The sequence below is a fragment of the Erpetoichthys calabaricus genome, chromosome 5, assembly GCF_900747795.2.
Source record: "Erpetoichthys calabaricus chromosome 5, fErpCal1.3, whole genome shotgun sequence".
NCBI lineage: Eukaryota > Metazoa > Chordata > Cladistia > Polypteriformes > Polypteridae > Erpetoichthys > Erpetoichthys calabaricus.
Genome location: NC_041398.2, coordinates 167,904,575 through 167,929,017, shown reverse-complemented (window position 1 = coordinate 167,929,017; position 24,443 = coordinate 167,904,575). Strand labels below are relative to the sequence as shown.

At 37.5% G+C, this 24,443-nt stretch overlaps 1 protein-coding gene across 4 annotated transcripts in view; it reads right to left on the bottom strand.

Moving 5' to 3' along the window:
• The window catches only part of slain2 (SLAIN motif family, member 2), a 141,091-nt gene that overhangs the window by 77,799 nt on the left and 38,849 nt on the right, over window positions 1-24,443 (bottom strand). Inside the window, exons 3-7 of one of the 4 annotated variants that reach the window (XM_051927651.1) lie at window positions 18,866-19,033; window positions 7,947-8,060; window positions 7,400-7,561; window positions 6,880-7,239; window positions 2,086-2,229 (exon numbers count right to left, since the gene is read on the bottom strand). In XM_051927651.1, the coding sequence (XP_051783611.1) occupies window positions 2,086-2,229; window positions 6,880-7,239; window positions 7,400-7,561; window positions 7,947-8,060; window positions 18,866-19,033 (948 nt within the window). The remainder of the gene's footprint in view (window positions 1-2,085; window positions 2,230-6,879; window positions 7,240-7,399; window positions 7,562-7,946; window positions 8,061-18,865; window positions 19,034-24,443) is intronic. The other 3 variants (XM_051927653.1, XM_051927652.1, XM_051927654.1) reach the window with 3 other exon arrangements.

Genomic DNA, 24,443 nt, shown 5'->3' with positions numbered 1-24,443 from the left:
TGATTTGAAGCAGGCTGTCCATGTTCGGCAGCCATCAAATTTAACTGGAGAGATTTTGTATGGAAGAAAATACCTCCAACCAGAATCCAGACACTCATCAAAGGCTATAGGAGGCGTCTAGAGGCTGTTATATTTGCAAAAGGAGGCTCAACTAAGCATTGATGCAATAACTCTGTTGGGGTGCCCAAATTTATGCACCTGTCTAATTTTGTTATTATGCATATTGCATATTTTCTGTTAATCCAATAAACTTAATGTCACTGCTGAAATACTACTGTTTCCATAAGGCATGTCATATATTAAAAGGAAGTTGCTACTTTGAAAGCTCAGCCAATGATAAACAAAAATCCAAAGAATTAAGAAGGGATTCCCAAACATTTTCATATGATTATATGCTTAATCTGATCAAACTCTAATGCTTTTTTTAAAAAAATCTTTACCAGATATAATTTTAAATAACTAGGGGGCTTCACCCCCTGCTCGCTTCGCTTGCCCACTCCCGGGTTTGGTTTACCGGATATACAATTTAAAGAGATTGTTATTTTCATGGGAATTGTTAATTTTACTTTGTAAAAGATTTTATAAAAACAATACTTGTCCTTTATTTCCGTCCCCGGGCGTGGTTAAATCTTTCTTGCAGGATGTATAACGGCGCTTTTGTTGTGAAGGGGGATGTCGGCTGAATGCACGCTAAGGAGTTGCAGTCGGATCATCTGCTGGCTTCCTGCTGCCGCTGCTGGCAAGCTGTGTGTTCTGCTTGTCGTTGTTTTAAGAGCTGGGACCACATGATGTCTGTCTGCCAAAAGCATTCCAACAACTGCTTGGTTAGATGTCCGTGAACTTGTTTTAAATGTTGTCTCACTGCCTTGTCTCGCATCTCGTATACCTTGTCTCCCTCCCAGGATTTTTTTTTTTTTTTTTAATAATAGAGAGATTATGCTCATTCTAGGAGAGGTTAAATCAGTGCTACTAAAATATGTCAATATCAGAGTAATAAGATAAAAAACATCAATTTTGTTGAAATTGTGCCTTTTTTATATTCCCAGACATCTCACATGAGCTATGCCAAGATTAATTCAGAAGAAAAAAAGTTCTAAAGATTCCAGATTGGGGGGGTCTGTCATTCTTATATTGTTATTTTTTTTGTAAATGGAAAATCATCTAAATGATTTGTAGATCAGAGCAGAACAGTAATTCTCTGTACTTTACTTTTTCTCTACCATTTCTTTCCAAATATTTTACTAAAACAGATACATCATGATGAACACAAAAAGAAATAAATGGGATCAACCTAGATGGTGAGCTGCTGCTTCCCTCTGTCATTCACATCATTGTTATTTGCCAGCTAGTTAAGAAAACAAGTGGCAATTTAAAAACAGTTGGCTTCTTGCTTGGAACAAAATCCTACAAGTCTCTACAGTACTATAAGACCGAACTGAGGAATACTATTCTGGATATTTTAAAATTGTGCGCACACACACACACACACATACACACAAGAATGAATCAATGCTACAAATCAGTGCAAAGTAAAAATTGTGAGAAATGAAACCTCAAGGGAGGGAGAGAAAAGAGTGACAAGAAAATTAAAATGAATGTTTGTTCAAATGACTATCTGATACACAAAGCATAAACAGCACATAATTATTTTTCCTTTTATAGAGTAAGGCATATTCACATTATGTCATGGCAAGTACTGAAGTTTTGCATTCTGACTCCAGCTTTGTTCACACATGCCTTCAACCCTTCAGTTTACAAGTAATTTCCAGAGATAGCCTAGATGTTTGAAAGAGACTCTTATGTCAGAATGTCATTTGAACAATTAGTCATTTATTCAAAGTAAAAGCGCATGACAAAACATTTGAATCAGTACAATTCCTTTGTGGAATTAATTTGCCAGCTTTGTAACAAGGAATCTAAAATACCTATATTTTTAATTTTCTCAGACATTGACATCTTAGGAATTCTTCTAAAAAGGAAGTAAAATTATAAAATACAACAAGCTTATGCCCTGTAAACAATGCTTGCATTTTTCCTGAAAATAACTGTGCCTGAAGCTCCATGTAAAGATATCTAGACACTCACTGGCTGAGGATTGCTGCTGAAGTCGAGATACTCCTCCATTTGGCACTTGAAGATTTGATTCATAACTTCTGCTGTTTTTGACAGGCTCCCCTGCCTGAAGACCAGATGTTTTGGAAAGATTTGGAAGACTACGTCTTAGCTGTTCTAAAACATGAAAAACAACAAAACAAAACAAAAAAAAATACAAAATAAACACAAGCAAAAAATTATGAAGAAAAAGAAAAAAAAAAGAAAAATGAACATATGGTGGTATTTCATTTGTTTATGTTCAAAACAATTTTAATGTGAAATATGAGTTGTGATGGATAATCTGAGCAGTGATACAATTATTTTTTGCATGTCTAAAGGGTGTACATGAGATAAAAGATACATTAGATGACATGAAATAAGCTAACATAAATTAAAAAAAAGCACAAAAGACAGCATTTAACAAAACTGCTGAGACACTATACAATTCTGTTCATCATTATATAAGAGATACATTACTGTTTATACATTAGTGTTTTATTTGATAATCAAGCATTTTCAAGTTTAGGAGAACCGTGATGAAGTCTGCTTGTTGAAAAAAGTAATACTTAACAAGAGACTGATAAAACTATAAAGTGTTTGCAGTGTGGAAGTCTATAACTGGTATGTGTAGTACTTGGTCTGGAAAAAAAAAAGCATAAAAGCTAAGCAGTACTGAATAAAACAGTTGAACCACACTTGAGCAGAGATTTTTTTCAATGCAGAGAACACTCAAATCCTAACATGCACTTGTGCGTGGCCAGATTATGTCTGCCCATGAACCCAACACTGGAACAAAAAGAAGGAACTAAGTAGACAATGGGAGAATATGTAAATACACTGACAATACCTGAAACTGACTTCAACCCTTGACTATGCGCAAGTCAGAATAATTAACTGCTGAGCCACCATTTTTATTAGACCTACTTCATTGTTGTAATAACTTTGGCCTAAAAGAATTCACCACCCAAAGTTATACTAAGTTACTTCGCCAATGTAGTATGTACTGATGGACAAGAAATGTTTAATTTCACATTGTTTTGAAAGGCATTCCAGAATAGTATGCTTTTCAGAGTCCTGTCTTCAATAATGAATGAAGGGGGAATGCAGATGTTCAATTGAAAAGCACAGTATTATGGAATGTTGTACACAGATTTTTATGGAAGTAATCATTAATATTCATTTTGCATGTTTTGGGCATATGACTGGATAACATACATGTGAATTATGCAACACAAGGAATGTGAGTATTTTTTCTTCTTTTTTCCATGGACATTTTGCTGTTGTACAGCACAAGTCATCACTGAGTTCTATTATAAACTTTCTCTTATTCTGCATGAAACCATTACATTTTTTTCCTCGGCCATCAATATATAGTACATGGGGTAAGTAACATATAAAAAAAATAATTTCTGGGTGGGGTATTAATTTAAGAAAACACAGCATTTTGCCAATTTTCCAAATTGTGTCAGCTGCTGACTCTGACACTGTATTATTTCATTTATTTTCTTAAAGGGTTAGAATCTGTCACTGAAATTAAGATTTAGCTTTAAAATATTGGCTATTCACATCTTATGAAGTTCTAAGTGAGAAAAAACAATGCACACTCTCAAAACCTTAGTGACCATATGACACTTAAAAGGTTAAAAACAGGTTCATGATATTGGATTTTAATATTCTAATGTAATGAATAACAGCAGAAATTTCTATTCTCAGATTCAAATAACTGCAGCCTCAAAATCTTCATTCATGCTTTCAGAGACAGATTTATACATATTCATTGGAAACAGTAATAACCTCAGTTGCACACCATCAACAAAGTGCTTTTATATAAGAGGGTCTATTTAAAATTGCCACATATCTTACTTGTACATTTCTGGACTTCCGAAGGAAAACAGTGTCAGAAAAATTACCATGCAGATATGAGGAAAATGTGCAAATTTCTTGCAGAAGTCTTAACTGTTCTATGTGATGAGAATCAAAACAAAGTCCTATATAATATGAAAAATATAGCATAAAGCAAAAGTGGCCTTCCCATGGTCAAATTATCCAGTTATACAAACACTACAACTTTATCCCCCATCTAATATAGAGACAATGCTTGTTATGTTTGGAGTCCTCTATAGAAATGTTTATTTGATGCATGTTTCATATAATCTAAATAGATGTGAATATTACTGCACTTTGATGAAGTGCCTGTGATGTCTTGTGAAGAACTGGCATTTCATCCAAGGCTTGTTCCTACCTTGTACCCACTGCTGCCATGACAGGTCACTGAACTCTACAAATGTGCTATTAATAATGAAATTTAAAAAAATGTATGAAAAATTTTATTACCAAAAATGATGAAGCATAATAAAATTATTTTCAATTAGTTTTTAAGTAGTATGTGTTTACATATAAACTCAGCTTGTGATGATTGTTTAATCACTAGTGGAGAGATGCCATTTGTTTCTACAGCTCTGAGACTACCAATCAAACTTCACATTTTCAAACACCCCTATTACACAAAACAAACAAAAGTATGACTGAATTGTTTTTTGTACGAGCGCACTGCTTCATTTAATACTGAGAGTATAGGATCTTCTATGTGAATGAGAAGACGGGGGAGGCATTCAGGAGTACCTTCTAGTAATAGCCTGTGGTGTTCAAGGATAGGTTTTTAATTTTATCAATTTGTAACAAAGCAGCAACTAACAACTATTCATAAAATTGGCTAACTGATTTATTACTATTTTGATTAACTGAAGTACACAACAAATTTCAAATTTAAATGCAAAAGTGTCATTCATAACATGAAAACTACAAGCGTTATCCTTCATCTTACACAATAATCTTTTTAAAAAACAAGCACAGATATATATATGTATCTGATAAATAGATAGATAAATATATATATATTTATTGTGATCATGTGTACAAAAAAGTAAAGGCTTTTTTTAATGAAGCACAAATCAAGAATTGTTTTTGCCTTATTCTCAAAAACCACAGCTGTTTAGTTCTCAATTTGAAAGACACAGAAATAATAAATAAAAAATTAAGAAAAAATAGACAAAGGTAAGAAAAAAGGGTTCAACAGCTGTTCAAAAACTGACCTATGGTAGTAGGAGGGTATTACAAGAGCTCTTTGCAACACAAAATACTACCATTTCCACTAAGCAACATATGGATATAAATTTTTGCATAATGCATGATCACTTCATTGCTTAGAACTTCTCAATGGACATCCTCATCTTTCTTTTCCTTACTGTGTTCATTTCTTTCATGAGATAAGCACTGAGTTAGACAAGGAGACAGCAGGAGTTTTAGGTCATTGGCTACAGTAAGAGTTGAGGTACTACAAACTTGGTCACTGAGACTGTTGACCTGGTATTGAACCTTCCTCTCCTTCTTAGCTGAAGAACTAGTGTTTGCACTACAACTTACCCATGACAGATTTACTCAAATATAAGAAATTTCAGTTTCCTGGACCTCAGGTAATAAACATAAAAATAAGTTGTAAGTATAGCAAAAAAGTGAGCTATTTCATCTCTTAAATTACAGCAGGAAACAAAAAACTACAGTGCCCTCCATAATGTTTGGGACAAGGACATTTTTCCTTGATTCACCCCTCTGATCTATAGTTTAAAATTACAAATCAAACAATTCCGACGTGATTAAAGTACAGATTGCAGTAGGATAGCAACACCACTCACCTACAAAACACCGTCAAAGCAAACAGAAGAAGATGCAGATCAGGAGCTAACATTGTGTAAGACTGAAGGTAACTACTAATTGTTACCTAGTGGACTTTTCAGCATCTGCTACCGTGAACCTTTAAACATGTTGCTTCTGGGAATTTTAATTTTCTTGTAGAAACATCAAATTAGAAAGGCTGTTCTGACAATATAGTACTCTTGCTTGCTCCCTCTTATGTCAAATAATTTTTACAATGTCTCTGGAAACAGGTTGTTTCAGGTGCAGTTTTAATGTTGCACCTAAGGGGTGGCTGAAGCTCTTGAAAATGGGACTAATGCAGAATGTTATCAAAATTATCTGCTCTAGAGAATATTGATATAGTGCCATAGTAGATGGTTCATTTCTGATTATAGGATATAAAATTCATGGTGAGCATTGAACAAAATCAAATTCAGTGATTTCATTTAGATATCTTTTCATCGGAGTGTGACCCTGCTCAGGGTTGGTTTCTGCTCTTACTCACAGCACTGCTGGAACAGCCACTGGACTACATGACCACAAACAGGATAAGGAGATTAGAAAATGGATACTGTATATTTATAATTATATTTTGGAAAACAAAGGTTTTGGTGTTTTGGATAAACAATCTCCTGGCTTTAGATCTTAGCTTTTTTTCAGACAAAGATTCTCTTTTCTCCTGGCTCTAGTGCAAAAATCTTAACATCTGTGGTTTCCAATCAAAGCAGAACAGTAATTAGTAAACCTGACAATCAGCAGATGGTATGGACATTCCTGAAGATTTGGAGAGGCAGAGAGCTTCTTTGACAAAGAACAAAAAAGAAAAGAAACAGTTTGTCTTAGATGTACATTTTTTTTGTTACTCAATAGCTATGGTAACCAGAAGTGACATGCATTTGAATCTCTTTTTGGGTCAACTTATCTCCTCTGCAAATAAGTGTTATTGAGCATGAACTCCATCAAAAGCAAGTATAATCTAGAAAATAGCTGCACTGACAATGTACTGCAGCCTTACAAGATTCTGATATGCTAAGATAGAATCCTTGAAGATGGTAGAAATGTCAGATTGCATTCCTAAAATTAATTTCTTACCTTCATTTCTGACAGCATTGGTCTGAAGATCAGGACCATGCCCTTGCAAGGAGAGACGTGGTTGTTGTAGTCGACTAAAAATTGGCTGTGGTGATGCTCGATTGTATTCTAGGGAGCGTGCAGGAGAGCGGGACCGAGGAGAATTACGAGGCGATTGGCGGGGTGATGGACGAGGAGAATGTCGTGGAGAAGGAGAATAGCGATTAAGAGGTGGATGAAAAGCAGAGTGCATTCCCTCTTCATCATCCTCCAGGCTGTGAGCATCTAGCTCCTGGTCACTAAATGTGCCACGTCGAAGGGAGTGGCAAGATGATCCTGAACTACGACGTGATGCTGTTGCTGCATATTCTTGTCTGAGGCCTATGGAAACAATGACAAACTTCATTAACCAAAGTTTTAATTTAAATACATTAAAACTGAACATTTTACATCTAAATTTCTTTAAAGGGAGTAACTAAAGATGAGGTTTAACCTTAAAAAACAATATTATTTCTGCAAAATTGGTTCTAGTAATACTCACTTTCTTCTTGCATTCGTGCCATAATCTGTACATCTGTAACATCATTTAGCTTATACCCTGATCCAATAGAATCTTCATCCATCTCTGAAGTACTCAGCTCACTATCAACAGAGGACTGGGGACTAATAGGTGGATTTCTTTCCATTGAACCTCTATAAGAAACTTAATATGAAGAAAGAAAGAAAAAAAAAAGATTCACAAATGATCAGCACGTTTGGTTAAATTCAGGACCACTTAAAATGTTTGCACAGGGAGAGAGGGAGGAAAAAAAAGAAAAGAAAAAAAAAAAGACCACAAAACCCCCAAACATAATACGTTAGAAGCAAAACATTGTGACTGTTAAGGCTTCATTTTAACACAAGTGGATTTTAGAAAAGGATGGTTAGAGACAGGAGAGGACAGCAATTCACACAGCGAAAAGAAACAAGATAGAATGAAAATGCCGTTATCTGACAAAACAGAAAATGAGATTATAGTGTTAATTTGTTGCCAAGCAATTGACCAATGTAAAAATCATGCAGATGATAAACAGATAAAAAGATTAAACCTGCATAAGAATGAGTTTCATTCTGGCTGGTTTTCTGTGATACATGTTGAATTTGTGGAAGAGGGCTACACACAAGAGTAATTCCAGCATGATTGTAGGATTCCTCTGAAATCTCTGAATAGCATAAACACTGTTAGCAATTTAGGAAAATAACTTTGTGATCATAGCTTAAGCAACATTAACTATTTTAAATCAGAAAGTCTGATTTCTTCAATTAGGCTAAAGGCATATGTCATAAGCAGAAATATAATTAAACTATCAGGCAGCAGACAGATAAAACAGTACAAAAAAGTGCACATTTTCTTAAAATTAACTGCACACAATGATTCCTTTTGCCTCTTTGAAATGTAAAAAGAATAAGAATGTGTGAGATATTCTGTTATGTGTCAATATAAAGCAGAAGGGAAAATATAGTATGTCATTATGAAAAAGACAGCTGTGCATCTGTTCATTATGTATACAGAAATGTGAAGAAGAAAAAATAAATGAATTCATTAACATGGAACAAAATATTTATACAAAACCAACAAGAAAAAATATCAGTAATTTGTTTTTAAACTTTCCTAACTAAGTTTTAAGAAAATATAAGTTTTTATTATTAAGCATTGATTTATTTGCATCTTGCACAATTTTCCTTGCTCTGGTCTCTTAACATTTTTCTTGATTTGCCTGATCTTTGCTTGGTGTCCAAAGAAATACTGGTTTTCCACTTTTTTTTTTTTATATATAAATTAAGTTTACTGCTGACTACCATTTTCAACTCTTTGAAGATCTTTATGCAAACCCTTCTTGATTTACAGTGTTAAATAATTTTATTCCCTCTCAGGTTATTTGACAATTCTTTTTCTTTCACCATATTTTGGTATACAGAAATATAGAACAAGCAAAAGAAAAATGTTTCTTTATATACAAGAAACAAAATGACTACATTGAATCTAATTACAAATCAAACAAGGCACAGGTGCAGATTTTTAACTCTCATGGTGACCTTGATATACTTAAATATGTATTAACAGGTTCAATATAAAATTACATAAAAACTTTTAAACAGGATCATCAAGCAAAACTTCAATTATTATGATGATGAATATAAAATGTGAAATTCTACAACAACAAGTGGCTTCATCTGACATCCATTGCTAAATTAAGATGTGTATTGAATGATCACTCATATTTTCAAATAATTTTACAAATTCTGCCAGGGGAATATAAGCTTATAAGCTGAAATATTATATACACACAAAAAACAGTGGATTCAGAAAGTATTTAGACCCCTTCATTTTCTACATACAGACAATTTTAAAGTGAACATTTGCTATTTTTGCCCATCAATCTACACTCTAAAAATCCTTTAACTCAATACTTTATAAAAGCCCCTATGGCAGCAATTACAGTTTTGGGTCTTCTTGGGTAAGTCTCTACAAGCTTTACACACTCGTCTTTGTACAATTTAACCCATTTTTCCAGGCAGATCCTCTCATGCTGTGTTAGATTGGTTGTGAAGCATCTGTAAACTGTCATCTTCAGGTCTCTCCACAAATATTCTATTTTGTTTAAGTCTGGGTGTTGCCTGGGATACTCAAGGGCAGCTAGAGACTTGTCCCAAAGCCACTCCATCGTTGTCTTGGCTGTATGCTTTAGGTTACTGTCATGCTGAAGTGTGAAACCCCACCCAAATCTGAGGTCTCTTGCACTTTGGAGTAGTGGTGCCTAACTATCACTTAAGTACTATTGGTATTCATAAATACCAAAATTCAACATAGGGCTTGAATGTTAATGTGTGGTAGAGATAGGGATCGTTACCTGTACTTAAAAAAAATAAAAAAATAAAAAAAAAAAATAAAAAAAAAAATACAGTACTGTGCAAAAGTTTTCGGCAGGTGTGAAAAAATGCTGTAAACAAAGAATGCTTTCAGAAATATAAATAATGATTGTTTATTGTTGTTATCAGTTTACAAAATGCAAAGTGAGCGAACAAAAGAAACACCTAAATCAAATCAATATTTGGTGTTACTACCTTTTGCCTTCAAACCAGCATCAATTCTTATAGGTACACTTGCACAAAGTCAGGGATTTTGTAGGATTATAGTCAGGTGTATGATCAACCAATTATACCAAACAGGTGCTAATGATCATCAATGTCACACGCAGGTTGAAACACAGTTATTACCTGAAACAGAAACAGCTGTGTAGGAGGCTCAAAGCTGGGTGAGGAACAGCCAAACTCTGCTACCAAGGTGAGGTTGTGGAAGACAGTTTCATGTCATGGCAAGACTGAGCACAGCAACAAGACACAAGGTAGTTATACTGCATCAGCAAGGTCTCTCCCAGACAAAGATTTCAAAGCAGACTGGAGTTTCAAGATGTGCTGTTCAAGCTCTTTTGAAGAAGCACAAAGAAACGGGCAATGTTGAGGATCGTAGACGTAGTGGTCGGCCAAGGAAACTTAGTGCAGCAGATGAAAGACACATCAAGCTTATTACCCTTCGAAATCGGAAGATGTCGAGCAGTGCCATCAGCTCAGAACTTGCAGAAACCAGTGGGACCCAGGTACACCCATCTACTGTCCGGAAAAGTCTGGCCAGAAGTGGTCTTCATGGAAGAATTGCAGCCAAAAAGCCATACCTCCGACGTGGAAATAAGGCCAAGCAACTCAAGTATGCACGAAAACATAGGAACTGGGGTGCAGAAAAATGGCAGCAGGTGCTCTGGACTGACAAGTCAAAATTTGAAATATTTGGCTGTAGCAGAAGGCAGTTTGTTCGTTAAAGGGCTGGAGAGCGGTACAATAATGAGTGTCTGCAGGCAACAGTGAAGCATGGTGGAGGTTCCTTGAATGTTTGGGGCTGCATTTCTGCAAATGGAGTTGGAGATTTGGTCAGGATTAATGGTGTTCTCAATGCTGAGAAATACAGGCAGATACTTATCCATCATGCAATACCATCAGGGAGGCGTATGATTGGCCCCAAATTTATTCTGCAGCAGGACAACGACCCCAAACATACAGCCAAAGTCATTAAGAACTATCCTCAGCGTAAAGAAGAACAAGAAGTCCTGTAAGTGATGGTATGACCCCCACAGAGCCCTGATCTCAACATCATCGAGTGTGTCTGGGATTACATGAAGATACAGAAGGATGTGAGGAAGCCTACATCCACAGAAGATCTGTGGTTAGTTCTCCAAGATGTTTGGAAGAAGCTACCAGCAGAGTTCCTTCAAAAACTGTGTGCAAGTGTACCTAGAAGAATTGATGCTGTTTTGAAGGCAAAGGGTGGTCACACCAAATATTGATTTGATTTAGATTTCTCTTTTGTTCATTCACTGCATTTTGTTGATTGATGAAAATAAATGATTAACACTTCCATTTTTTGAAAGCATTCTTTGTTTACAGCATTTTTTCACACCTGCCTAAAACTTTTGCACAGTACTGTATATAACTGAGACAGCATTAATTCTTCAACATATCATTCATATACATGTCCCTTTCAAATAAAGGTGATTTGTACAAATGCCTTCCACACAGATTTAAAAGCATAATCATCACAGTTATCTTCAGCTTCTCTCATCTCTCTCCCTTTCTTCAACTCAACACTACGCAGTGAGCATTGTCCACTCCCACCCGACTCTTGACTCGCCTGGATGAGGGCGGCAAGTCCTTTTATATTGGCTAACCCAGAAGTGCTTCTGCTCTTCCAACCACACGGTCTGCAAGCACTTCCAGGTTTGGCAGAAACCCCATGCCATATGGTTCTGAGACAAAGAACTCCAAGTCTCATAGTGCCCTGTGGGCACCTGGGGCACCGGTGCAATCCGGGGAAGCTGCCATCTAACGTTCTGGGAGAGGCAATGTACCAAATCCATTGTTCTCCCCTGTCCCTCCATTATACAGGCCACCTGGCTTGGTATTGTTCCTGGATCTAACCCAGCCAGGACTCCCTTGTATTCCTCCTAGCATCAACATCTTTTGTCTCTATACTGGGCAAGGAAGAGTTTTCTTTGCTCAGTTTCTTGGAGTGGCATAGGGCTGGCCTTCTGTACTGTTAAGGAACCACCATCCTTACCGGCCAGGACACCCGCCTCTGCATATCATCCATCACAGCATCTATGTTACCACAGTGCATGTCATAATTGGAAGATGTGCATTGTCCTTCAACATTGAACTGCATGTGAACTTGATTGATGTTTGGACTGATGGACATTTATAAAAGTGGTCATTACAATTGGAAAAATTAATGTGAATCCTCCATTCATTTATCGGGACTGTATAGGACACTATTAAAAGTGATGAATCTAGTTATATTTTCATCTCCTCTTACAACTGCATGACAATACAAGTTCAATGATTACACCTCACTTGATAGGTAACATTATTTTGCTTTCAAAGCACACACAAATAAATCTCTTTCTGAACTAATTCCAACATGTGGTAAAAGAAGAGATAATGCAAGTCTGTGTATGTGTTTTTTTTTTGTAACAAGTTTGATTCCTGCACTGAAATTCTCCTGTGTGAACACAAACCACTTCCAGACAGGACTTCTACCATTTTTCTATTCAACATGTGTTGATGCAGTGCTGTAGCATCACCATTGTGAGCCATTTTTATAAACATTTTTTACCCATGTTTTTCTCACTGTGCCTTTCAAAATAATTCACCTACTTGCAGTCACACATGAGTGCAGTACTGACTTTCTCTGTACTAAAGATAATATAAAAAAGCTGGTACTATTATTTTTCAGGCCTTTGGTGCTGAATTAGTATTCGCTTTTGAGGACATCTCTAATTTGGAGCAGGTTTTCCTCAAGAACCTCTCTGTATATGACTGTATTCATCCTTCCCTCAATTCTAGCTAGTCCCCTTTTGCCTGCCACTGGAATGCACAACTATAATATGCCACCATCATGCTTCACCATAGAGAGATGGCATTATACAGGGATAAATTGGTCATGGTCTCACCATACATAATGCGTTTGTCTTCTCAAACCACACAATCTTTTTCCTCATGCTCTCAGAATCAAAGTAGCATATCAAATACCTTTTATTCAAGAACTAGTCATTTAGCCCGTTACAATAACGGGCGCTAGAACAGTAGTGCATAAACATTAGTAGGAACAGTCTATATTAAATGGCAAGGGACTTTGACCTCATTCTTTTTGTTGGTCGTATTTTTCTCTTTCTTTCAGCCTTTCTTTTGTTGATGTTTACTTGCTGAGCTGACCGTTCTTCGTGGGCTGCCGCCGTGTATTGTGTGTCTTTAATTTTCTGTGACAGTAATATTGTCTTGTACGGCTCTATTCAATAAGGGTGCGCACAAAAATGCGAGCTTCAAAAGGGCGACCTCAATTGAGTGCGGCGAATAAAGGCGTTCGTAGATAATTTACTTCAAATGGCTCTGGAATATATGAAGAGCAACAAAGGTGCAGATCTTTATTTAGCAGATCTTTATTTACGCGCGCCTTTATTCGCTGCGCCCAATTGAGGTCGCCCTTTTGAGGCTCGCCTTTTTGTGCGCGCCCTTATTGAAGGATGCCTGTGCGTGCCCTTATTGAAGGATACCGTCTTGTATGTCCGTAATATACCTTTAATTTTCTCTGGCAGTAATACAGGCGTGCGCGTCGGTAATATGCCTTTAATCTCCTCTGACAGTAATACTGGCTTGTATGTGGCTGTAATATGCGTCACTGTATTGTGTACCTTTAATTTCCTCTCGCAGTAATACTGGTTTGTATTTCCGTAAAACGCCTCTAACTTTCTCTGACAGTAATATCGCGCATCGCACCGTGCCCCACGCATGCGCACTTCATCAGAAGACACCCACACACGGACACACATAGGGATTTTATATATATATATATATATATATATATATATATATATATATATATATATATATATATATATATATAGATGGCTCCCATTTACCCAGTCCACCATAAACGTCTAATTGATGGAGTGCTGCTGAGATGGTTGTACTTCCAACAGGTTCTCCCATCTCAGCAGGACTTAACACAAGAATTACCAAAGCCTACGAAAAACCCAGCCCACCTTAAATCCCTTCTCACCTCTCCGCCAGCGTTTTTTGTCATGTAAATCTGTTGATAAACCCAAGCAGCCTGCTATATCATTCCCCCCCCCCAGCAGAAAAGGCAAGAAGTTCTCCCAGTTCAAGCCTTGATTATCTGTGAGTGAGCTACCTAGAATTGTATAGGGGAAATAATTTCATATGTGTTCCGTGTCTACAACAATCTATGTAAACACATCGTTAAAACAGAAAAATTTTTCATGTTTTAGTATTAAATGACAAAATGTAGACATGAACTGTATAATGTGTGAAGGCTGATGGCCAAATATCAAATAAACACTTTCACAAAAGGTACAAGTTCAATACGACAGCATCCGTGGTGCAGCTGCAAGAACTGCTGAGTTATAATCCAGAGGTTGTGAGTTTGAAAGCAGCTCCCCCGCAAATTTACTGTTTTGAATAGTGCGCTGCTCTTGTTGTTAACATTATACAATAAAAACATACATTTGATTTATGCCTATAACATCCGGTATAAATTTATAGTATTTGTAAAAGTTAGTTTTTTTTTTTTTTTTTTTTTTACTTTTATTCTCTCAGTCACGATCACGATACAACACCAACACCCAGCCCCAGATCTGACGCGGTTAGTTTTTATTTGAAACTGGGAATAACTGTAGATGTGAGTGGTGTTTTGAGACAATGGAACTGGAAATTCTCTGATCTGAAGGGATAAAAGCTGACACGGAAACACTGGTGAATCTGCCTTATTCGTATCCCACCATCACTTGATTTTTTTTTATTCAGTTTTATTGTGTGTTCCTGCTTATGCTGAATAAGTATGCACCTTATGGTCCATGATGTCAAAGCCGCACTGACAAAAAAACAGACATAGGTATATATATTTGGAATAACTCATTTTATGACCTGTATAGTACATTTCAGAAAACATTGTGCACTGATGCAACATTATTTATATTATTCATAATCATTCGCATGCCTTCTTGCGCTTGTAATCAGTGACCAGGTTTTTTTTTTTTTGATCTTGCCCAATCTCCACATTTTGGTGCATGGTGGTGTTTCTTTTGTACTCCAGGACATGCAGAGAAATAGAATAGAATAGTACAGAGAGGTCAGTTCCGCGCTATATGCAATCAAATTCAAATGACAAAAGACTCTGACAGAGAGGTGCGAAGGGATTTAACACTAGAATTACCACAGCCTACGAAAAAACTCGTAGATCCGGCCCACCTTAAATCGCTTCTTAAAACCGTTGTCACCTCTCCGCCAGCGTCTTTTGTCATCTAAATGTACTGATAAAGACAAGCTGCCAGCAGCCGGCTATTCCATCCCCCCAACGACTTAGAACGTAAGCGAACTTTTCCCAGCTCATGCCTTGATTGATTATCTGGGAGTGAAGTGGAGTTTTAGAGTGGAAATAATAGATTGTTATTTGGAACACACGCATTTCATATGTGTTGCATTTCTACAGTAATCTGTGTAAACACATTGTTAAAACAGAAACGTTTTTTATATTCTAGTAGCAAATGACAAAATGTAGGCATAAACTATATAATGTATGAAGCCTGAAGTCCAAATATCAAAGAAACACTTTCACAAAAGGTACAAAAAAAAGCCACCGTCAAAAAAAGCCGCCTTAGTGTGTGACATTGACACTCATTAGCTAATGCTGTTTCCGTGGCGCAACAGTATCAGTCGCTGACTGGGAATCAGAAGGTCATGAGTTCGATCCTGCACAACTCCCTTTTGAGAAGTGTTCTTATTTTCACTATTTTAAAGGTTAGCTTTATTTTTTTTTTTTAATTCATTTTTTATTGTCTCAGTCGCGTTCTGGATCCTTCCCTACCATCCCCCCCCCCCATCTGACACTGCTGTTTTCACATAAAGACACGCTATAGCTCTGCAGTGTATCACGATACATACGACCGCGTGTTTTTTTCCCACAATCTTGCCAGTCCCCACGTGTTGCTGTATGCTGTTTCTTTTGTACTCCAGGACATGCAGAGGAAAGCATAGTAAAGAGCAGTAACTTCAGTGCTATATGCAATCATCAGACACTCCCCATCTGATACTGCTCTTTTCACATAAAGACGTGCTAAAGCTCTGCAGTGTACTTGTGAATGCATTGTCGTACCAATGTTTGCGAACTGAAGTGTCTGCATGCACTTTTCGTGGCATTATAAGTGTATTTTTTGAGTATGCCCATGTAGCTCAAACACAGGAACATATGTTGATGTAAAAGTATAACAAAACAGGTTCACTTTTATTCAAGACTATAACCGAAGAAAAAAGAAAGCAAGATACAGTAGGCGGTTGATATGACAGCTTGCGTGGTGGAATGCTAAGAACTGCTGATTTCCATTCTGTGCTATATAACTGTTAACATTTGAATCTGATGATTGCATATAGTGCTGTCTTATTCAGTGTGCGCAAGAACATGCAGGTGGCCAGTTGCTGCGTGCTACAACGCACATTTTAAAAAAAGAAAGAGACAAATATGTGACGTTTTGAAGAAATCATTTTATGACGCGAATAGTACCAATCAGAAAACATCGTCGAAGTAATACAATATTATTTGAAAACGAACAGCGTCAGATCGGGTGTGAAGTTATACTGGCGCTGTTTGAGTCAGATCAGAAGCTGAATAAGCTGAATAAGCTGAAAAAGCTCCTGTTCTGACTCTTAAGTAAAAAAGCATGAATTAATCAACAGAAATAATCGCGATTGACATTTTAAACTTAACGATTTACAGTGCATACCAATTTATAAATTTAATGTCCGTTTGATGAAAAAAAAAACCACTTTCTTCAAAGCTGGGAATCGAACTCACATCTCTGTAGCACGACAGGGATGCTGTGCCCCAAGTCAGCAAACCGTAGCGTTAAGCCATGGAAGCTGTTGTATCATTCTTGAACCTTTTGTGAAAGTGTTTATTTGATGTTTGGACTTCAGGCTTCACAGATTCTATAGTTTATGTCTACATTTTGTAACATTTATTACTAAAATATGAAAAAGTTTCTGTTTTAGCAATGTGTTTACATAGATTACTGTAGAAACGGAACACGCATGAAATGCATGTATTCCAAATAGCGATCTATTATTTCCATTCTAAAACTCCAGCAGTTCAGTCACTCCCAGATAATCAAACAAGGCATGAGCTGGGAAAACTTAGTGAACGTTCTGTGACGGTGGGGGATGGAATAGCCTGCTGCTCGCTGCTCCTCTTAATCGGCACATTTAGAAGACAAAAGAGAGGTGAGAACGGTTTTAAGGTGGGCCGGATCTACGAGTTTTTTCGTAGACTCTGGTAATTCTAGTGTTAAAGGGACCATTAGGTTCTTGGTCACCTCCTGACCAAGGCCCTTCTCATCTGTTTGCTCAAGTTGGCCAGATGTTCTACTCTGGGAAAGACTTGGTGGTCCAAACATCTTTAATTCAACAGTTTTTGAGGTCACTATACTACTGGAAGCACTCAAACCTTTAAAATTGTTTAATATCCTAGTCAACATACTTTTTCTTGGACTTTCTTGGTTTTTGCCCAGACATACAGTGTGAATTGTGGGATATAATATACACAGGTATGTGTTCTTCTAAAGTATGTCAAATCAGTTCACTTTGCCAGTTCTTGCCTGAAGTATAATTAAAGGAATCAGGATGTACCTGAGCACAAGTTGGACTGCCACAGCAAAGGATCTCATTACCTAGACAAATAAAGATTTTCCTGTGTGTGTGGAAACGGATATTTTTAAACATCTTTTTTTCTTTGTCATTATGGGATATTGAGTGTAGACTGAAGGGCAAAAATTGCATCTCTATCCATTTAATATTAAATCTACAACACATTAAAGTGTTTAGAAAGTGAAGAGTTCTGAATACTTTCTGAATCAAATATGTGTGAGCACGGGTGTACGTGTGTGTGTATATACACACACAAAAACATTTTAGAACACAGTCTAGAAAAGCACAGACCTAGAAAAAATAAATAAGATTGAAAGAAAATTACAGACTGTGGCAAATGTTTTAAATTGTGCACATTATCATTTTCAAGCTAATGTGAAATAAATTATAATAATGAATATGTATGTATACATATACAGTGCACAAAGTCATCCAGTCCCTTGATCAATTTTGTAATTTTACTAAATAACCAATTCTATACTTGAGTTTTATTCCATTTTTATTTCAAAGCATTCCAAACATTTTTTATGTGTCATTGTTTTATCCGAGGAAAAAAAAAAGTAAAAATAAAATGTGCTTTTTAAATACAGTAAGCAATTAATCCTTGTGTTGTGGAAGCTCTCCATTTTCACAGGTGAAAGACAATTGTCTAACTTGGACACATTTACTGTAACTTGGAATCAACCTTCACCAGCAAATAATTACATTAGCAGCCACATTTTCTAGGTAAAGATCCAGTCGTGGGAACACTGCAAATCTAAAGGAGAGCTATAAAAATGAAAACTAGAAAGTATTTCAAAGATGTAAAAGGTAAAATACAAATACATAAATTAGGAAAAGGGTACAAAACAATATCCAAGTGTTTGGGGTACCCCTGGGTGCATTGTTGGTTCAAACATCACAAAGTAAAAATGATTTCAAACTACCTAGACATAAATAATAATTTTAGTATCAATGCGATGAAACAAAATTATCACAGAAAACAAAATACTAGTGTAGGATGTCATTCAGTAAAATAAGAGAATTCATCAAGGGTCACTGAGTACTTTTGTAAGGCATTGTATATAAGAAACAACAAAAGGAAGAAACAAAAAATATCTTAATTAAATATAAATCAGCTTTATAGATGAGCAAAATCCAAATTACAAGATTAGCTCATGACTTGTAAGTGTCACTGAGAAGAAAGTTCAGAGTGCAAACCTACCTGAATTACCAGGTAGGACAAGCTGCTTTACGATGGGAAGTCTCACTGGAGTGGAGGAAGGAGAGCTGACATTACTACAGTAAGGACTGTTTCCAGAACTGGGACTATATGGACTACTATATACAGATGTGTTGAAAGTACTGCCATAAAGACTTCTTCTCTTGCTTGCTACAACAAATAGAAAATTAATATTAAAAAGACAAACTTTTGACAAGGCATACATGAAAATACAAAAAAGAGACGTACAGAACACTAAACAAAATAAGATGGTGAACTAAAGCTCAGCATACATAAAGAAAGCAAGCAAAGGATGCCCCTGCATATTTGTATTTCAATAACTATATGTACTTCTGTCAGTTTTCATTCAGGAAAAAAAGCACACCCTTCTATGAATGGTTTCTTTGAAACAGTTTAAACTTTTAATCTGTTGCACTTACCTGTGTGCTAAGGACCTACAAAGCTATTATCAGGAAGGAAACTAGAAATGATTTGTATGGGTCCTTAGACATTTGGACATTTTTCATGTGGTAAGGGTCAATTTATATGGTCAAGTCTTGAAAAAAACATGCTCACTTCAACTTTTACTCCTTTCTTCCAGAAGATTAGCTTAACTCTTTTAGGGCTAATTTTTTTTTTTGTTTCTTTTCTCCCAGGGCTGAATATTTTTCCAAAAACTAACTTTTTTAAAAAAAACAACACAAAGCAATTGAAATCAACAAAAAAGATTTACTTTTGACAAATGTTACTGTCTTGCATGTTGTATGAGCCTGCATACTCTATGATTTCACATACATATCACATACATTTTACACAGCAAAGTCCTGCAAAGTCTGATCTCGCTCAAAGCAGCCAATTTCAGTCATTGCCACATTGCACTGCTTACAATATATGTTGCTTTGGTGCCTACTTTTCAATCGTCTGTTGCTGCACTTTCTCACATATATTGTTAGTGTGTACTGTAGAGAGACAAGTCACCCGTTTGCCATCGTGCCATGCCACTGTCACCAAGTTTTCTGCCCGCACGAAAACCGTATTTTCACCTCTTTTCATCTTCAGCCTGTCTGGCTTCAACTGTGAAGCCATGTGTATCCTGTTCACCCTCACTGTGCCACAAGCTCCAATTCCTCTGCTCTGTAGCTCCATGAATAATTCTGGGCATGTATAAAAATTGTCCAAATGTACACAACATGACCCAAATGTTCATAGCCCTGAAGCAGCTCCAGCACAACCTGACTTGTCAAGGGACAGTTCTCTCTTTGAAAGAAACACTTTCCTGTATGTGTAATTACTTTCAGGCAGAAACCAGTGTTTGCTTCTGCCAGTACAAAATCCTTTATGCCATACTTTGTGGGCTTGTCTGGCATATATTTGCAGAAAAAAAGGTGTCCCTTTTATTTTATCATAGATTCATGCACAAACAAATCACAGCCAGGCTGATAAAATTGTTTCTATGTTGGTTCCACAATGTCAAGCAGGGGCTGAACTTTATGCATGGCATTATAGCCTGGCTCACCCCATGGGATTTGCTTCTGTTTATTACAGAAGTGAATAAAACTTTGCGGCATCACATACCTATCATCACGCTGCATAACCTGTCCAAAGCCACCAGGGGACAAAGCACGTATGGACCAATGCTCCCTGAAGTTATATCACTAGTTCTGTCCCATCTCTATTTGTAATGCCACAGCGCGCTTCATCTCGTCTTTTGTTGTGGGTTTCCACTTTGAAAAACGAGAATGCGATGCAAGCGCAGCCCGCGATTCAAAAAATTTCTCTGCCTACCTGTTTGTGTCGTCTGACAGTAGCTGAAAAGCAGCATCAGGAGAGAGCAGCCTGAAGTAGTTCAGCAGCTGGTGATCTGTCGTGTCCAACAGCAAGCCATGCCGTCTTGTGAAGTCCGGTAGCCAGTTCGGCTCCCACGGATCAATGTCTGTGTATTCCTCCCACGCGAACCTTGCTGTAGATGCATCGGCGGCGCAAATGTGCTCAGCTGGCAGCGGATCAGCTGGCGCGGCATCGGCTGGTGTCCGATCAGCTGATGTCAGCTTCTCACTCTCTTGTTCGATCTCCTGATCACTGTCAATAAAATCCGATTCTGAAAAATCAAAGTCCGACTCCGCGATAATGTGCAAAACATTGTCTGCCGAGTGTTTTCTTTTCTGCACTCACTTCGCTCCCTTGTGACATGTCAATGCCATCTTGCCATTGTTTACATTTCGCAACTCACGCACACGCAAGGATTACTTGCCGAGTCAACGAGTCTAGCATTCCTCCAAGCACAGAGGGAATGCCTGCAACGTGACAGTGAGTTTTGTCACCATTAACAGCTGATTGTCGCCCTCTATCCCTGGATGTCGACTTTTGCCGACATTTGCCCTCAACCCCTCCTGTCGACAAAAGTCGACATCCGCCCTAAAAGAGCTACAAGTGGGTCAGCAAAGATTCACTCAAGATAGGAGAATCTTCTTTACAAATGAATTCATTTGGACCCACTGTGAGCTAAAGCTCACATTATTTCACCACATTCTAAAGTATGCATGTTGAAGAATATAGGATTTATTCTCATAACTTTTACTGTGTCATGGGCAAAGAATATGAAAATAGGATAGTTTCACTGCATTTTATATAGTATTTTTATTTTATATTTGTGACAAATATTTGCTTTATGAGATTTATTTTACCTTTTACATTACTTCAATTAAAACTAGAATTTCTGAAGCCTATGAAAAAAGTTGCCGGGCCACCTTAAATTTCTTTGCACCTCTTCATCAGCGTCTTTTGTTTTGCAAATGTGTCGTTCAACACAAGCAGCCTGCTATCCCATCCCCCACTGACGTAGCTGAAGTTCTCCCAGCTCAAGTCAGTTTATCTGGGCTTGAGGTGTCTGGAACTGTATCGGGTAAATAATATAAAGTTATTTGGAATACATATATTTCATGTGTGCTCCATTTCTATAATAATCTGGATAAATATAGGACAGAAAATGCGAGGCAAGAAATGTTGAACACATAACTAAAACAGAAACTTTTTTCATGTTATAGTAATAATTGATAAAATGTTGACGTGAGCTTTATAATGTGTGAAGACTGAAGTCCAACTATCAAACAAACACTTTCACCAAAGACACAGATATAACAAAACAAGTGTGCTTTTTTTCCTAGAATTTAACAAAAGTAAAAGAAATTCAGATAGGGTACAACACACACATATACGTCTGCTTGGCTGGTGCAGAGGTAAGGACTGCTGTCTCCAAGTTGAGAGGTTGTGGGTTTGATCCCGGGTCCTTCATGTATTAACTGTTTTGAGTAGTGAACGGCTATTATTATAATTACAGAATATGAGGGTGAAGGTTCTACATCGGAGAAGGAGAACAGAAACCCTCCCCACAAGAAACATTCACTTGGACATAAGAGGATCACAGCTACACAAGGCATAAAGGCAAAAGATGGCACCGTTTGGATGCAGCACGAGGTTGGGCGTCATACTACATAGTACTTCTAATATACCGTATTAACTAATGCTCATTGTCTTACAAAAGTTCCCTGGGTGAAGCTGGTTAATACATCTAGATTTTGTTACAAGTCATGATAGCGTTTGTATGTACACTATCCACATTACTAACCAAGAATGCTAAATCGGATGGACGCAGGGACATCTGGCAATGGGCCGTGGCCGCAAAAGACATACTGCGCAGGCGCCCCACAAATCCCCCCCCCCCCCCGCAAGCAACGGGAACCGGATGGAATGCAACGTAAAATAAAAAATGAGGCATCGCGCACAGAAAAAAGGAGTCAGACCACAGAAAAAAGGAGCACGAAACCCATTGCACACGAAACGGGACACACACAAAGAGGAGGATTCAACAAGCCCCTAGCACACAAAAAAAAAGAAGCCGCGAGCACCACACAAAGCCCATTGGACACGAAACGGGACAGACTACGGACATAGCACACGAAACGTACACAAAAACGACGATTCAGACCCACGACCACAGTAACATGAATAACAAATGACACACAAAGTCCCATTTCTAAATGAACCGTCCGTATTAAACATACGTCATCTCAACACGTTCACAATATGCAGCATAGGTAGATCTCATTACAATGAGGCACTATTAACCGTTCAACCGCAGAAAAGGCTCCATATTAACAGTGAGTGCGATCCTCCTTATTACTTATCCATATTTCTCACGCTCAAGAACAAACAAGTCATGAATTCACGATCACGGGTACAAAACGATACCGCTCGGATAACGGGACCAAACACAATTCACATTATGCAGCATAGGTGGATCTCATTACAATGAGGCACTATTAACCGTTCAAGCGCAGAAAAGGCTCTATATTAACAGTGAGTGCGATCCTCCTTATTACTTATCCATATTTCTAGAAGAAAAAATGTCTCGGGGCAGCGAGGGGACAAAATAAATAAACGCAGACGTCTACACCGCGCATCTCAAATGCCGGAAAACAAGCAGGCAAGGCTCCAAAAAGAGAAAGCTCAACTGACCGACATACAAAAACGGGCAAGGCTCAATACAAACAATGCACGGCGTAAACTACAACGGGCTTCTCACACAGCACAGGCAAATCGATTACAGCTCCAAAACAACACGTCCCAAATACTGGACATACAACGACGCGCCTCTCAAACGGCACAAGCAAAACATACATGTCACGGACATCAACGACAGATACCTGCTAAACGCTTGCGTTAGCTGACAACGCGTTCAATAATGAGTCCACTATTCAGGAAAATTCATTAGGATTAATGAATGTCATTTGCAATCATTGTCATTCACTTAACTTCCCTGAAGAAACAACTAGCAATACAAGTAATGAATTTACACGTTGTTCTCAAATGGGTCAAATTAGACTGCCTCCTTTACATTCATATCCTGAATATCCACAGAACCTTCCTAGGGTTACCACTTTTAATACAAAAAAATAAGGGACGCATACTGCAGCGGGGGCCACATCCGAGTGCCAACACTTTGCAGACTCTACTTAAAAGACCCGCCCTCCTCACTGGACAGTTAAAATGACCAATCAAAATAACGATGACATCAAGTATTACCCAATCAAAAGTAGGAAAGGAGGCATCTTCATAAAATGCGTGTGGGATGATTTGCATGAGACGCTGCTTTAAAAAAAATGATAAAAAAAATACGGGACAAAACCCGTCCCGTATTGATTCAAAACGGGACGCGCAATTTCATTCTCAAATACGGGACGATTCCATATTTTACAGGACGGGTGGCAACCCTGCCCATTACTAAACGAACCGTCCGTATTAAACATACGTCATCTGAACACATTCAAATTAGGCAGCATAGGTCGATCTCATTATACTGATCCACTATTAACCGTTTAACCACAGAAAAGGCTCCATATTAACAGTGAGTGCGATCCTCCTTATTACTTATCCATATATCTAACGCTGAAGAACAAACAAGTAATGAATTCACGATCACATGTACAAAATGATACGGCTCAAGTGACGGGACCAAACAAACGAACCCGCATGAAAAAAAAACAATACACGTCAGAGCATACAATGTGCTTCTGAAACCCCG